Below are 15,360 nucleotides of genomic sequence, written 5' to 3'. Positions count from 1 at the left end.
GTCTTCACTAACTGAGATTCTAAATTATGTTTGCTTGTGCCTTGGAAATAATTCTTGTCAGAATTGTAGCTGAGTCTTAAATTAATTTAATAGAACTGAGAAATTTTCCAAAGAAGATTTTTTTTCATTTTATCTTTGTGGTCTGATTTAGGTTCCCAGCGATATGTTATTTTTCACCAAGACACTTTGCTCATTGTTAATTATTTTCACTAAATGGCAACAGATAGACATGGCCAAATTTAAAATGAAAGACTTATTCAAACACAAGTTTAAAATGTTGGATGAAATCTTGCTGAGCCATCATGGGGCTCTCCTGCTTAATGGAGAGCCAGCAAGAGACCTGTGGCACGTATTTTCAGGAAGTCCTGCTGAAACATACGCTCATCAGGTAAATATGAAGGACACCAATGGGCTTTCTCACACCTCCTCCATTAGGGAAGGATTCCTGGCTAGAGAGCTGTTAGCCACTTGGAAATCTGCAGCTCTTGTATGGAGCAGCACCAACAAAGAAGCTGTAGCCGTTGCTGTAATGCTCTCGATGTCCTTGCCCCAGAGTCTCAGGATCGTGGAGGACAAAAACTGGTGTAAGTGTGGGATTCACACCGCAGCGTCTGTGGAGTGGGGGAAGCAGGAATAAGGGTTGCGATTGTGGTGGCAGCAGCAAGTATATGGATGTTTTCGTTGGGCCTTAGCACTCTCAGTATCAAGTCCCTCAGTCAGTCACTGGCTGTCGTTGATTGAGGTACTTCCTTCATCGTCCTCCCAAAAGTGAAGAATAGCCCACACAGTTTGTTCTAATGTTTACCTTGCATCACAGGAGGTTTACCTGCTTCTGGATTAATGGCTTGCTAAGGGCCCCGTTGGCAGTGGTTTGACAATGAGAGAGAAGGATCATCTGGGGGAATGGGGTAGAGAGAGAGGCTGGATGTTGGGGGTAAAAGAAAGGAACTGAGAGTAGGGGAAGAATGGGCAATAAAGTGAGAGTTTGAAGTGTTGGGGAAGAGAGAGAGAGAAAGAGACTTGAGATGTGTGTGCGTGTGAGAGAGAGACAGACAGAGATGGGGTGTGGGTGAGACAGAGAGAAACAGTGTGTCTTGGGGGTGGGTGAGAGAAAAAAGAGATTCAGGGTGTGTTGGCAAAGTATTAGGTTGAGAGTTTTGGAGTGAGTGGGAGTGGGATTTTGGAGGAGGGTGATGGAGGATGTGGACCTCATGGGTGAGGAGGGTGTTGAAGAAGATGTGTGGTGAGGAAAAAGCGATGGAAGCAGGACTTTGGTCCTTCCCGCCTCAATGTTGGCCCAGGCACTCTAACCTGGTACCCCTTTGCCATCAGGTCACTGTTCTTGCACTCCTCAGGTCCGTTGCAAATAATCAAAGGTCTGCATGATCTGGGTATTGCTGGCTGTGCCAGTGTTGGTTGACTATCATTACTTGCCTTTGAGAAGGTGGTGGTGAAATGCCTTCTTGAACTGCTGCTGTCTGTTAGTGTAAGTATACCCACAGTGCTGTTTGGGAGGCAGTTCCAGACTTTTAATCCAGCTACACTGAAGGAATAATAATAAATTTCCAAATCACCAAGGAGGGGATCTTTCAGGTGGTGGTGTCCCATGTATTTGCTGCCCTTGTTCTTCTCAATGATATCATGGGTTTGGAAGATGCTGTCTCAGAAGTCTTGAATTTCTGCAGTGCATCTTATAGGTGGTACATACGGGTGTTCCTGAGCGTTGGTGGTGGAGGGAGTGAATGTGTGTGGATTTAATGCCAATCAAGCATCTTGGATATGTCAGGCTTCTTCAGTATTAGAGCTGTATTCAACCAGGCAAGTGTAGTATTCTGTAATACTCCTGACTTGTGCCTTGTTTGTAGCGGCCTAGCTTAGAGAATCAAGAGGTGAGTTACTTGCTGCACTCTTGCAGAAATGGTGATTTTTTTTAAAAAGAAAGTGGAATTGCTGCGTTCTTTGTATTGCTGGCTGGTCCTGATAGTCAGATCTGTTACGCATTTGAAAATATTACTGCTGCTACACTCTTCAAATGTGACCATCTATTTGATATTTTCTAATCAATCTGTTCAGAGATGTTATTACACACCTTTGGAGCAGAGGGATTTGAACCTGGGTCTGCCTGTCCAGGGGTCAGGACACTACAACTGTTTCACAAGAGGGCCCCCAAGATGATTTGCTTTCTCTTAGATAACCTCAAAATGTTGCTTGTGTCAAATTCCTTGTTTATCTAGTTATTTCAAGTAGCATTTAGTGAAATTATCCTGCTGATTTGCTCCACTGTGTAAATCATAAACTAGCAATCTATAGAAAATGAACCAACCAGATGATTTCCATATCAAAGCTACTACTCTGTCAACAGAGATGTAAAAAAAACTTCAGTTTTTGAACAAACATGTTTTTACAGTTTATTAACTATATTCGTCTTTTAAAAATGCAATTCATAACAAAATACAAAGCTGCAAAATCTGAATTGTAAAAATTAAGTTGAACCAGGCTCTGCTGAATTTTGAGTCAGTAACTTGCTTTAAATAATCTGCAGTTTCATAGATACCTGCGGCTTGGGTTTTCCCCTTTCTTCAATTTGATCTTCCCACGTCATAATTTATGTGCTGCTGCCGATGAGTCACCACATCTCGCACAGGGAGATTGGAATCCTGGAATGTTTTCAGTGTAACATCATCAGAAATTAATGATGTAACAATATTGGGGAACTTCAAATAGTTAAACAACTCAGTTTGATTCAATTTGTATTGATTGATTTGCCCAGTTCCATCAAATGGCCCCAAATCCTGAGGTTCAGCATTTTGGATTGTGTTCTTGAATCCCATTGCTTGCTCCAAACAATCTTTTCTATTGTCACTGCTTTCCCCCTTCAAACTTATACGGCACTGAGCGCTATAGGTGATGTTGTTCTAATTCCCTTGGTTCTCTCCATGTTTTGCCCAAATCTCTGTGCTACACTCCTGTGTACTGTTGGAAATACTCACCTGACACCTGGATGTGTTTCTTCAAGACTGTATACTTTGTTTCCAATCTGGTCATGCTTTCTCTATCTTCACTGCCCATTCCCTTGCCTGCCTATCGATCTAGATCCTTAACCCGGTGCCACTGTAGTCAGTCCCACATCTGCCATGAAGTGCTTCAATTATTGCCAGAGGAAGTGGTGGAGGCTGGTACAATTAAAACATTTAAAAGGCATCTGGAACGGTATGAGTAGGAAGAGTTTAGAAGGATATGGGCCTCATGCTGGAAAATGGGACTAGATTAATTTAGGATATCTGGTCAGCATAGACGAATTGGACTGAAGGGTCTGTTTCCATGCTGTACAGCTCCATGACTCTAAGCAACATTTTGATTATGGAAACTGATGAACTTCTATTGCTTTTTGCTCATTTGCATAAGTAATGTTTTTGATAATTTTTCTGGTTATATTGTTGGGAAAAACTTTCCTAGCTGTTAACTTGATGACACACATTTTTCACATGACACAGCTGCATTGACACTTTTGAAATAATACGAACTTTAAAAATAGAATAAAAGAATAAAAAACAATGATACATTTGATATAAATAACTGGGACCAACTGAATCTCTTGAAGAGTAGAAAGAGTGTCGGAGCATTCTTAAGAAGGAAATCAGGAGGGCAACAGGGGATAAGAGATAGCCTTGGCAGATGAGGTTGAAAATAATTCAAAAAGATTCTACAAATATATTAAGAGCAAGAGAGCACTGAGAGGGAGAGTAGGACCCCTTAAAAATCAAGAAGGTTGCCTTTGTGTTGAACTGCAGCAGTTGGGAGAGATACTAAATGAATGCTTCACATCAGTTTCTACTGTTGAGAAAGAAATAGAGGCTAGAGAACTTGGGGAAATAAATATTGATGTTTTGAAAATAGTTCACTTTACACATTACAGAAGAGGAAGTTCTCGAGGGTGAGATGACACAGTGTGCAGCTGGAGGAACACAGCAGGCCAGGTAGCATCAGATGAGTAGGAAAGCTGACGTTTCAGGTTGGGACCCTTTTTCAGGGGACGGGAAGGGAGCTCTGAAATAAATAGAGTCGGGGCATGTTGGCTGGGGAAGGTAAGTAGGTGGGATGGTGATAGCAAGTAGGTAGTGGTGGCGATTGGTCAGTGAGGTGGGAGGAGCGGATAGGTGAGAGAGAAGATGGACAGGTCAAGGAGGCGAGGATGAGAGGGAGGGTTGGTCTTGGAATGCGGCTGGGGTTAGGGAGGTTTTGAAGCTAATAAAGTAGATATTGAGACCATTTGGGTTGTAAGCTTCCGAGGCAGAATATGAGGTGCTGCTCTTCCAGTTTCCGGGTGGCATCATTGTGACACTTGAGGAGGCCCAGGATGGACATGCTGTCTAGGGAGTGGGAGGAGGAGTTGAAGTGGTTCGTGACTGGAGGTGTCGTTTGCCACAAACCGAGCGCAGGTGCACAGCAAAGCAGTCTCTGAGCCTCCTCTTGGCCTCGCTGATTTAGAGGAGGCCACATCAGGAACAGCGGATACAATAGACCACTTTAGCAGATGTGCAGATGAATATCTGTCTGATGTGGAAGGTTTTTCTGGGGCCTGGGGTGGTGAGGGGGGAGGTGTAGGGGCAGGTGTAGCACCTCCTGCGGTTACAGGGAAAGGTAAACGGGTGTGATGGGGCTAGTGGAGAGTGTGGAGTGGGTTAATGAGGGTGACCTTAGTGTGATTTATAAAAGCATGCAGGGCATAGATAAGGTGAATGACAAGGGTTGTTTCCCTAAACTGGTGGAGTTAAAAACTAGGGGACATATTTTCAAGGTGTGAGGGGAACGATTTAAGAAGGACATGAGGGGCAAACTTATTCACACAGAGAGTGGTTCGTGTGTGGAATGAAGTGCCAGAGATGTGGATGCAGGTATAGTTACAATATTTAAAAGATATGACTCAAATTTCTCAATTTATGTACGTAATACATTAGTTATGAAGCTTGTATTAAGTCATGCATTGTTCCCTTGGCTTTCTGTATAGCATTGATTAAATAAGGAGAAAAAAGCTTACAACTGCACCCTGAGAAAATAGCACTTTGATTTTAAATGTCACATTGCCACATGTAAAAACACATGGTTGAGCACAAAAATCTTCCATCGCAAAACACATTGCATTAGTTTTGTGTTATTTTATTGAGCCATTAAGTTGAAGAGAAGTTATGTGTTCGAGTTACATAACAGAGTGGTATTAAACATGGCTTTGAAACGACAAGTTTAGTAAATTCTTCTTTCTTTGGTCTTATGAGTGATGCACTATTATGTCACCATTTAATCGTTACCATATACTGTACACTGCTGTGTTTAAATTGTGAATATTTAATGATGCATATGTTGAGTTAAGCTCAATATTTTGAACAGAAACCGAAAACTCATGAATATTTTGGAATTCTGTAATTTAATAATTAGACTTGGTTCAGATCTTTTTGCAATCAATTGCCATAAATTTACTTTATTTTTAGTGAATGTTCTGTTATCTTTACTTTCTTACTAGTTTAAGGAGTGTAAACCTAAGTCACAATAACCTATCCAAGCTTCCTGGGCCTTTACTTTGGGAGTCTTCAAGTCTAAGGGAGCTGATATTCAGCCATAACCAAATCAGTGTTTTGGATTTGAGTGAAGGAGTGAGTAAATGGTCAAGACTGGAAAAGCTAAATCTCAACAATAACATGTTGAAGGAGGTGAAATTTTGAATTTTATATTTATAAACTGTAAAATAAATAACCTGTTACTCAATTACTTGTTGAACCTTCCTAAAATCTTGCCAGCATGATAGAAATGTAAAAGAATTTTTTTAAAAGCCTGTGCCTTGATATGGTTGTCCATATTCATGTTTTTCACACTTTTAGTTTTAAATGATTTTCTATTTAGATATATCAAAGCATCAGTTTCAATCTAATTTCCATTGCTTCCAGCTACCACCTCAAATTGGTCTGCTAGAAAACATGACATCATTACTCCTGAGTAATAACCCTGACTTGAGATCCTTACCGAATGAAATGGGAAAGTTGCATAAGTTGTGGGAGCTTGAACTACAAGGGTTGTTCCTGGATTTGGATTTAAAACATGTGGGCAGCAGAACAAAAGATATCATAAGGTGATTAAACTTTACTTCCTTCAAAATACAGAGTTTTTTGTGCCAGTTTCTCAAAATGAAAAGGAGTTTGTGCAGGTATTGTAAAGACCTTGTCTTTTTTTTAAATCAAGGTCTGAAATGAGAAAAAAAGACTATTTTAAAACCAGGGTTTTAAAGGTTTGTTGTGGACACTTTGGGTTGAAGGGCCTGATTCTGTGCTGTATGACTTTGTGATTGATGTCTGTTTTGAAAAGCAAATAATCTGATGCTCATGGAAAGCTTCATTTCAACTGCTGTTTGGACAAGTAAATGATGATTAAGTTGCAGATGAACTAGGAGCAAGGATTCTGTATACAGATGGAGCTCTGGTTGGCAACAAGAAGTCTATGAACTAGTGACCAGTTATCGATGACAAAGGTCTTTTGCCTGCCAAAAACACTCTGATTAGTTCTCATGTGGCTGAATAGCTTGCAGCTGGGAACAAGATACAAAGAAGTATCAGATCAGATCAAATCTCCTTAAGTTCAGGAGCTGTCTCTCTGTCACATATAGTTAAAATCCCCTTTATATCTGAAGATGACCAGTTTATCTTTCCTTCACCAGTTGACGTTAGTTATGATGTTTAATCGCAATAAATAGCACACCTAAATAAGGGCTAGGAATTGGTGCAGGCTTGGTGGGCTGAAAGGCCTGTTCCTGTGCTGTGTTGTACTGTATTATTGTACTGATAACCTAAGACTTTTTATGTATCAGTCATCTTGTGTCTCTTCAAACCTGTGGAAGAATTGGGAATTGCGAACTTTTTAAAAAAATCTTTTTAGCTTTGTGATGACACCAGAGTAGCAGGGTTTGATTTTCACTGCACTCCCTCAGGTAGGTTTGACAGTATCTCAATGCTGTTTGACAATTACTCGATACGGTTTTGTGTTTACCAAGGCTTGGAAGCATGTGAAATATGAAACTAAAAAACTAATTGTATTATTGTTTCATTCAAATGTAAAATGACGTGTGTGTGTGTGTGTGTGTGTGTGTGTGTGTGTGTGTGTGTGTGTGTGTGTGTGTGTGGCTTCTAAGGTGCTTGCCATCTTGCTGTATAATTCTATACTAAGTCAAAGCTTTGTGGAAGCCAGGAACAAAAACAAAGTTGCTGGAAAAACTCGGCAGGTCTGGCAGCATCTGTGAAGGGAAAAGCAGAGTTAACGTTTTGGGTCCGGTGACCCTTCCTCAGAATATTTGATCACTGTTTTCTGGTCAGAGTGCAATGGAACATGTTGCCAATCTGCAGTTAGAGTAGACTCATGCAGATTTAAGATTAAGAACCCTAGTTCTACATTAATGTGTATTCGCTCAAGTTTTGCTGTGTGTTGAAGAAATGGCTGTGACACCTCATGTATAGTTGTCTAAAAACTTTTCACCGGCTAATCACTGGAGATTCCAGCAAATGCCTGATCCTAAGGGGCTGCAGGTGTTTGTGAATAACACCAGCAGCAAGAGACTCTTCAAACCAATCAGATTTAAAGTATTCCTTACTGAGAGGCGCAGGCTAACAACATGGAATCGGAAAACAAGAAATGTTAATGAAATTAGATTCTTTGTGCAGAAGGCAAAAAATCCATATGGAACAAATAATAAGACAGAACTTTTTTTGATAAGTGTACAAGATGAATTTTCTTCTGAGGTTTTGATGCACAACATTTGTAATTTTTTTTCAGGGACTGATAAATAATTTATCAGTTGTTAGCACTTACTGCATCTGTTTCCTTACTGCACTCGATCCAGCATTTTCGTCAGTCTTTAGCGTGGAACTGGTGATGAATTGGTCTAGGGTCATTCCATTATGGTGATTTCCATAGAATTCCTATAGGCCATTGAGCCTAACCATTCCACACTGACCCTCTGAAGACTATCCCACGCAGAGTCTTCCCCCTACCCTTTCCCTCTAACCCTGTGTAACACACCTAACCTACACACCCCTGAACACTATGGGTAATTTAACATGGGCAATCCACGTAACTTGCACAACTTTGGACTATGGTGGGGGGTGGTGGAAACTGGAGCACCACAGCAGAAACCCATGCAGACACGAGGATGACGCGCAAACTCCACACAATCACCTAAGGGCGGAATCAGACCCGAGTCCCTGGCACTGTGAGGCAGCAGTGCTAAACTCTGAGCCACTGGGCTGCGTCTGTACAGATTTCCTGTCCCCTGTGATTCCATTGTTCCTGCTGTCCATTTAATTCCTAACCTGAGTCAGTTTTTGGGGTCAATACAAGTTGATTGTGCCTTGATTTTTTTTAAAGTAAAATTCTCTTATGTACCTTTCTCATTTTTTAGATTTCTACATCAACGCTTGAAGAAAGCTGTGCCTTACTACAGAATGAAACTTATGATAGTGGGAAATGCTGGTAGTGGCAAAACTACATTGCTTCAGCAGCTGATGAAATGCAAGCAACCAAATTCAGGTCTAGAGAAAGCCACAATTGGAATTGATGTTAAGGAGTGGCCAATTCATGTAAAAGAAAAGAAAGGGAAGAGAAAGGAATATATGTTGAGTGTCTGGGATTTTGCAGGTAAATTACTGTTTGTTTTTTCCTGAGGTGTGTTTCCTAAAACTTTAAACATCCAGCTTTTTATTTTTGTTCCCTTCAATCAAACTTCACCTTGTTAAAATCTGATTTGTGACATGCCTACACCTCTGTTAGAGTTGAAAAGCATCTAAGTTTGATGCTTCTCTTTCATTGCCAGGATTGTAACACAGGGGAAAGCATATCTGTCACTTCAAGAGTTCCTGTGGTGCACTGGTAGTTCCCCTACATCTGAACCAGGAGGACTGTGTTCAAGTCCCACCTGCTTTAGATGTGTAATAACATCTCTGAATAAGTTGATTCTTACTCACTTCTGGCTGCTTTGTGCGGGACACTGTTGAGCTCTTAAAAGCAGCCCGTCTCTCTTCAAGAGAAACTCCACTGAATAATAATGTTGCAGTTTAAAATATGACAAATGAAACAAATACAGGCAGGCTGTGGGTCCTGTGTGATGAATTTGATGCTGAAGGAATTTGTGTTAGTGCAGGATGATACCATCGTTGTCAGCTTTTAAGGGACAGACTCCGAATGAATTGGGAGCAGATGGCTAAGGACGTAAATCTTGGTATCTGGACTTGAGGGCATGACCATTGTGCCATGAGAATGGTTTTTGTCAGTGACTATGTCTTCTTGTGATGTTTCCTGCCACAATACAGACAATATTGTGTCCCATCGCACTACTTTTGTTCACCCAGCAGCACTCCATGGCTCATGCCTAGATATTTCACCTCCTTCATCATTATAAATCATGCATGAAACGTAACCGGGCAATTTTCTTTGTAAATAATCATACAGTTTTGTTCTTATAAGGCCAAGAAGAGTTCTACAGCACACATCCCCACTTTATGTCTTCGCGAGCCCTATACCTTGTTGTCTATGACCTTAGTAAAGGAGTTGGTGAAATTGATGCGATCAAACATTGGCTTTTCAACATAAAGGTATGAGAGGACTGTCAATATTCCTATATTTTGTCATTTTTGCATACTTTGTATATTTTGTCATGTTGCTTGCAGGTGGTATTCTTACTGTGGATTACTTGATGAAATAGTTACTATCATCTATTAGGTTGTATTTTACCCAGAAATCAGCATCCCAGCCTTCTTGATAGAAAAAGTAGGAGCAAATGCACCTGTGTTTGGCTAATTTACCCCACAGCCGTTTAATGGGCTTTGTAGCCTTTTCTTGGCTTGAGGCAGGAGTTTTACCATCATTAGAGAGGAAGACTTGTCTCTGGGAGCTCACCGCCAATCAAATTACTACCAGTTCTTCCAGCAGGTCCACTGACATCTCATAGTGATTGGGCTTGACAGGGTGGGATTGAGGTTAAATACCTTCTGGGCAGACTCCACTGAGTATCCAACTAAGAGGCCCTTGCATACTCCAAGTTGGCCACAGGTTTGCCAGGGACACAGCTTTGGTCACCCCAGCCCCCTTGGCTAATATCCCACTGTGTATGTAACCATTAATTACCCATTTTAGTTAACACACAATCATGTTACCTCCCCCAGTCTTCCTTGAAGATTCCTGTCCTGCACTTAGCCTAAGAATTGTACCAAAACATTATGGTATTTTTCACGCAAACATTTTTTCCACATGCTCGGTAACTTGGCTTGATGGAGGAAAGAGCATTAACCCAAACCCTAACCAAATCAAATCAAATCATTCAAACATGAAACTCCACTGATGATTCTTTGTGTACAAGTAAAAATAAAATTGTCAGTGAGCACAGGATTTTCTACATTGCAATCTGTAAGGAACAGAAGAAACTGGCACATGTCACATGTCGTTTTGCTGAATATAAGAGAAAATAACTGATCTTGAAATCGTAACTTTTTGCAACTGATCTTAACTCTCATTCTTGTGTTAACTCATATTGTATTCTTGCACAATATACACTTTGAATGTTACCTATGCACATACTTTGGTATAGGACAGACACTATTGTTTGCTTTTTAATTAAGATTGTTGTTTTCTAATTATTTAAAGTTTGTTTTTTTTTGCTTTTTGTTTCTGTTAATAGGCCTGTGCCTCATCTTGTCCTGTAATTCTTGTCGGTACGCACGTTGATATGACCAATGAAAAGCACCAAAAAAATTGCATATCCAAAATTAAGATGGAATTCCTTCAGCAGCATGATTTTCCTCCCATCCGTGATTACCATTTTGTGGTGGCCACAGAAGAATCTGACTCTCTCTTAAAACTGCGTAGAGCTATTATTAGTGAAATACAGACTTTCAAGGTGCACAAAAGAAGTATTATAAAGACTGGAATTGTGTGTATGTGTAAGGATACTAACCAGACTCTCAAACTTCAATGCTTTCATTGGGTCACGTTCCATAATTAATTTCACTTAGTTTCATTAGTCTTTGCACAATTGTTCAGCAATAATATTATTTGATTACTATAAAGTTTGTGTTCCAATAACCTTCCTGCAGATACATTCCCTTTGTAGTCCATCTGAAACAAATGTACTAAATGCCAGAAGGTGACTGCAGAGGGCTTTATTTTATCATGGGGCGCAATTTTCCATACTGTTTCATTTTTTTTCTGCATTCACTTACTTACAGTTATGAAAAATCTTCTGATTTGGACTATCCCTTATTTTTACTTGCTAAAATAAAATATTTGCATTTCTGATACTGTGCAATTACTTGTGGAACAATGGATCCCTGCAAATAACTAGACAAAAGCAAATTAACTTGCAAGACATCTTGTAGTAAGTTATGAATTACTAGAATGAAGCTCATGTGATTTATAGCCATCTTTGGGTTCAGGGACATTTATATTTATCATAATGGCCACTGCAGTCTGCATACTCAGATTCTTTGATGCAAAATTACCTTCTATAGGGAATCTGAAGATCGGTGAAGAAATGACTTCATAAATAATTTTACTTAAATTATCATTGTTACTATTATTACAGTCTGAATCATCCTCTAAGGTTAAGGACTAGAACCAGCTCAATTTAAATTGATAGTGAAGTTGCTACCACAAATCTGTGGGATCAGTTATGAGTGAATTGTATGTATCATCTTTATTACAAAAGCAGCATTTTTGCATGATGAGAGCTTTTTAAACACTAATGATTAGGAATAAAACTACAGTGAACTTTTTTTTACAATCGATAGGCCTTCGCTAGCAGATAAATTTAAATTTATAAATTTAGAAGTTTTTGTGGCTTTGATACTATTTGTTCTAAATACGTTATCACCTGCTTTCTTGTTGCATGAATGGTATGTTCTGACAAAATAAGGTTCCTATTTTCAAACAATATTTTTCAGATCAGAGACCAGCTGGTAATGGGTCAGCTAATTCCTCATAGTTATATGGAGTTGGAAAAGAGAATTATACAGGAACGAAAGACTGTTTTATCAGAATTCCCAGTAATTCATCAACAACGGCTGTTGGAAATAGTTCAAGAGAATCATTTGCAATTGGATGAAGATGAGCTGCCCCATGCTGTTCATTTCCTCAATGAGTCTGGTACTTTAAAATTTAAATGTCTTTAATGCCTGTACCAACAATCAAATGATCTGTTGAGAATAATTACTCTGCCTAATTAGTCTTTTATATGTAAGAGGGGAGGTTTTTATTTCCATTCAAAAAGAGACAAGGCTCGTTTATTCCAGTAATAAATGAATATTTATATGCAAATTTCACTGATTTTTTTTAATAAACCATATTTATAGCAGTATGCTCATTTTAGTTTTTGTGTCACTTTCTCTTTTTAGACATTCTTTTTCATTAGTGCAGTTAATCAAGTAGTTTTATCTATCTCTTTCATTAAGTAGTTTTTTTTATTCCTCTCAAGAAGAGTGTGATTGTGAAAACAATGAAGATAGTTTTCAGATTTTGACTGCTGACAGCATGCTGCAGTCCACAGACAATTGTCACTTAGGAATTCTAGAGGTCAGGGGCCTACCTAACTTCTTCTATTTTGCCTTCTCTTTTACTGTGCTCCTGAAAGCCCACCTCTTTGAGCTTTTGCTCAACTCATCTAGTAAGTTTGTCTGTGACGTGGTGTCCATTGCTTTTCTCTGGGTATCCATGATGCACCTTGGAACATTTTTCTTTGTCATCAGTAATCACTGGCAGTTCTAAAATAACACATGATACAACCAGAGAGGGAAAAATAAAATACAGATATCTTCTTAACTGCCGTTGACAATGGTCAGAGAATTCAGTTGAATGTATTACTTTGACTTTTGCCATTAATGCCTATTGGAGAATTATGATGCTGTATGACTAGCCCTTGCAGAAATGATAGACTTACCAGACAGAAAAAGAAGCTTAATATATTACTAAGGGTTCCTTCTAGGTGGAATATACATGTTTATTTAAACGTATTTAAACTAAAAAGGTTACAACTGCTTATGCACCTGTTTGCTGGTTTAAGTACCCTGGTTTAAGTGATGCACATTATTGAGAGGTTTAAAAATAAACAACAAAAGTGCTTTGCAACATATTGCAACATAAAAGTCAAATGATGTATTTACCTTTTCATTATGATTTAGGACTGTAAGCAAGTTTTAATAATTGCACTATTTTGAAGGTGTTTTCTCTCTGCAGGTGTGCTACTGCATTTTCATGATCCAGCTCTTCACCTACGGGATCTTTATTTTGTAGACCCACAGTGGTTGTGTAAGATGATGGCACAGGTACAGTCATCAGATGTGTTTGCCATATTATGCACTACAATCGATGATGTATGAAATCCTGTTCAGACTGTGAAATTCCTTTGTCTGCTACTTTAATGGAAGTACAGTAATGTTTGCAGAATATAATTTCATCACCTTGCATTTTAAGAAAACCTTAGCACAGTTTTATTTGTGAAAGTTGATACGAATAGTAACATCCATTGAATTTATTGTCAAGAGGCTGTGTTAATTTTTGTTGGATTGCATGTAACTATTGTCACATTACCTATCAGTGATGTATGAACATATAAGAAATGTGTTGGAGGTTAATTATATGTTTAACAAAAACGACCGTACCTGATACTTCTCTTAAACAAAATGTTCCCCTTATGCACAACCTAAAATTAGAGGAAAGTTTCAGAATGAGCAGTTTTTCAGTCTTAAGAGACGAAGAGGAATTTCTTCTGTGAGGATCACTAATCTTGGAATTTTGTTTGTTCTTAATTTTTTTTTCTCAAATCAAGTTTCTTTGGTTATTCATGCTTTCTACTAGGGCAATTTAAAAGGAAAAAAAATTCTTTTTAAAATTTCCAGTTCTGTGCTATTTTGTAGTAATAGTGCAATAATATGTAAAAACTCAAATGCTCGTGGCATTTTTAGAATTAGAAATAGATTTTATTTTCATGTGTACTCAAGTACAGCAGTATAGTGGAAGTTTACAATGTCGCCTTTCATGGTGCCATTTTAGGTACAAAGTACCTAGGTACAAATCTGAGATACAAAAAGAGGAATAAAGAAAAGAAATTGCATTACCTCACACTGATTCATAGCATAAGCCAGGAATAAGACATACTTAAAATGATAAACCTTACAGGCAGATAAATACATTATAGATAAACATTACATTTGCAGTAATCAGTGCAGGGGCTTCCACACATGATCTGACCAGCCTCACAAGCCACTGACCACCTGTGCTGGCTCCAGTCTAACAGCCGTCCCTGCATCACGCTGTTCCATACTTTCAGCCCACTCTGCTCTGTCAGCTGCTGTACAGTGCTCCAGGCCTCCAGCCTGCTTTTTTCCAGCTCTTAGCCACTCTAAGGTAAGTTTTCTTTAAAATCATAGGGAAGAAGAAAAATGGGGAAAAAAGGAAAGAGTATTTCTGAGTACTCAAAAAGTCTAGGTGCCTGAATTTCATTTTGTTTTGTTGTGTAATGTTGTATAATTCTCATATAGTTATTGAAATGTGCTATGATTTAGAGTGAGCATGACAGGGACGTATTGGCTCACTTCACTGTGATCCTGTCTAATTAAATCAGTTATTAAATTAAAAATTGGATTGAAAATTAGATTGATTTCATGTAGAATTACTCCAATATATAATAAATATATTTAAATATACAAATATATATAAACATTTTGTTTTTGAAATTTAGATTGTGACCGTAAAAGCAGCAAGTTTTCCAAAGCATCCTTGTGGAATTATTTATCGATCAGATGTTGAGAACTTCCTCTCTCAGAAAAACAGTTTCCCTCAGAATTACATATCCCAATACATAAAGCTTCTGGAAAAGTTCCAACTGGCATTGCCTTTAGGAGAGGAACAATTACTTATTCCAAGCAGGTATCTCTCGATCAAAGCCACATTAATCATCGTGTGCAGAATTCACAAATGAAAGTTTGTGTATCAAAGAATATTAAGTAAACAAAAAATGAGGAATAAAAGATAGTAGAAACTGCAGATGCTGGAGAATCTGAGATAACAAGGTGTCGAGCTGGATGAACACAGCAGGCCGAGCAGGAAAGTTGATGTTTCGGGCCTAGACCTTTCTTCAGAAAAGAAAGGTCAGAAGAGTATAGGCCTGAAACGTCAGTTTTCCTGCTCCTCTGCTGCTTGGCCTGCTGTGTTCATCCAGCTCGACACCTTGTGAGTTATGAGGAATAAGACACAGTTTTTCACAGTGGTTGTTTGGTTCATCATTTTGCAGGAATAGAAGTAAGTATTACTGGAAAGTTAAAAGGAGCTTTATATTAT

At 38.8% G+C, this 15,360-nt stretch overlaps 1 protein-coding gene across 3 annotated transcripts in view; it reads left to right on the top strand.

Annotated features, from left to right (window-relative positions):
* lrrk2 (leucine-rich repeat kinase 2) overlaps window positions 1-15,360 on the top strand; it is a 130,305-nt gene that overhangs the window by 68,769 nt on the left and 46,176 nt on the right. For all 3 annotated transcript variants that reach the window (XM_048554222.2, XM_048554221.2, XM_048554223.2), the window contains exons 27-34: window positions 5,519-5,705; window positions 5,940-6,121; window positions 8,438-8,673; window positions 9,499-9,626; window positions 10,709-10,927; window positions 11,970-12,171; window positions 13,258-13,346; window positions 14,762-14,949. In XM_048554222.2, the coding sequence (XP_048410179.1) occupies window positions 5,519-5,705; window positions 5,940-6,121; window positions 8,438-8,673; window positions 9,499-9,626; window positions 10,709-10,927; window positions 11,970-12,171; window positions 13,258-13,346; window positions 14,762-14,949 (1,431 nt within the window). The remainder of the gene's footprint in view (window positions 1-5,518; window positions 5,706-5,939; window positions 6,122-8,437; window positions 8,674-9,498; window positions 9,627-10,708; window positions 10,928-11,969; window positions 12,172-13,257; window positions 13,347-14,761; window positions 14,950-15,360) is intronic.

This window comes from Stegostoma tigrinum, chromosome 25 (assembly GCF_030684315.1).
Source record: "Stegostoma tigrinum isolate sSteTig4 chromosome 25, sSteTig4.hap1, whole genome shotgun sequence".
Classification (NCBI taxonomy): Eukaryota; Metazoa; Chordata; class Chondrichthyes; order Orectolobiformes; family Stegostomatidae; genus Stegostoma; species Stegostoma tigrinum.
This window is presented reverse-complemented; position numbering and strand designations above follow the sequence as displayed.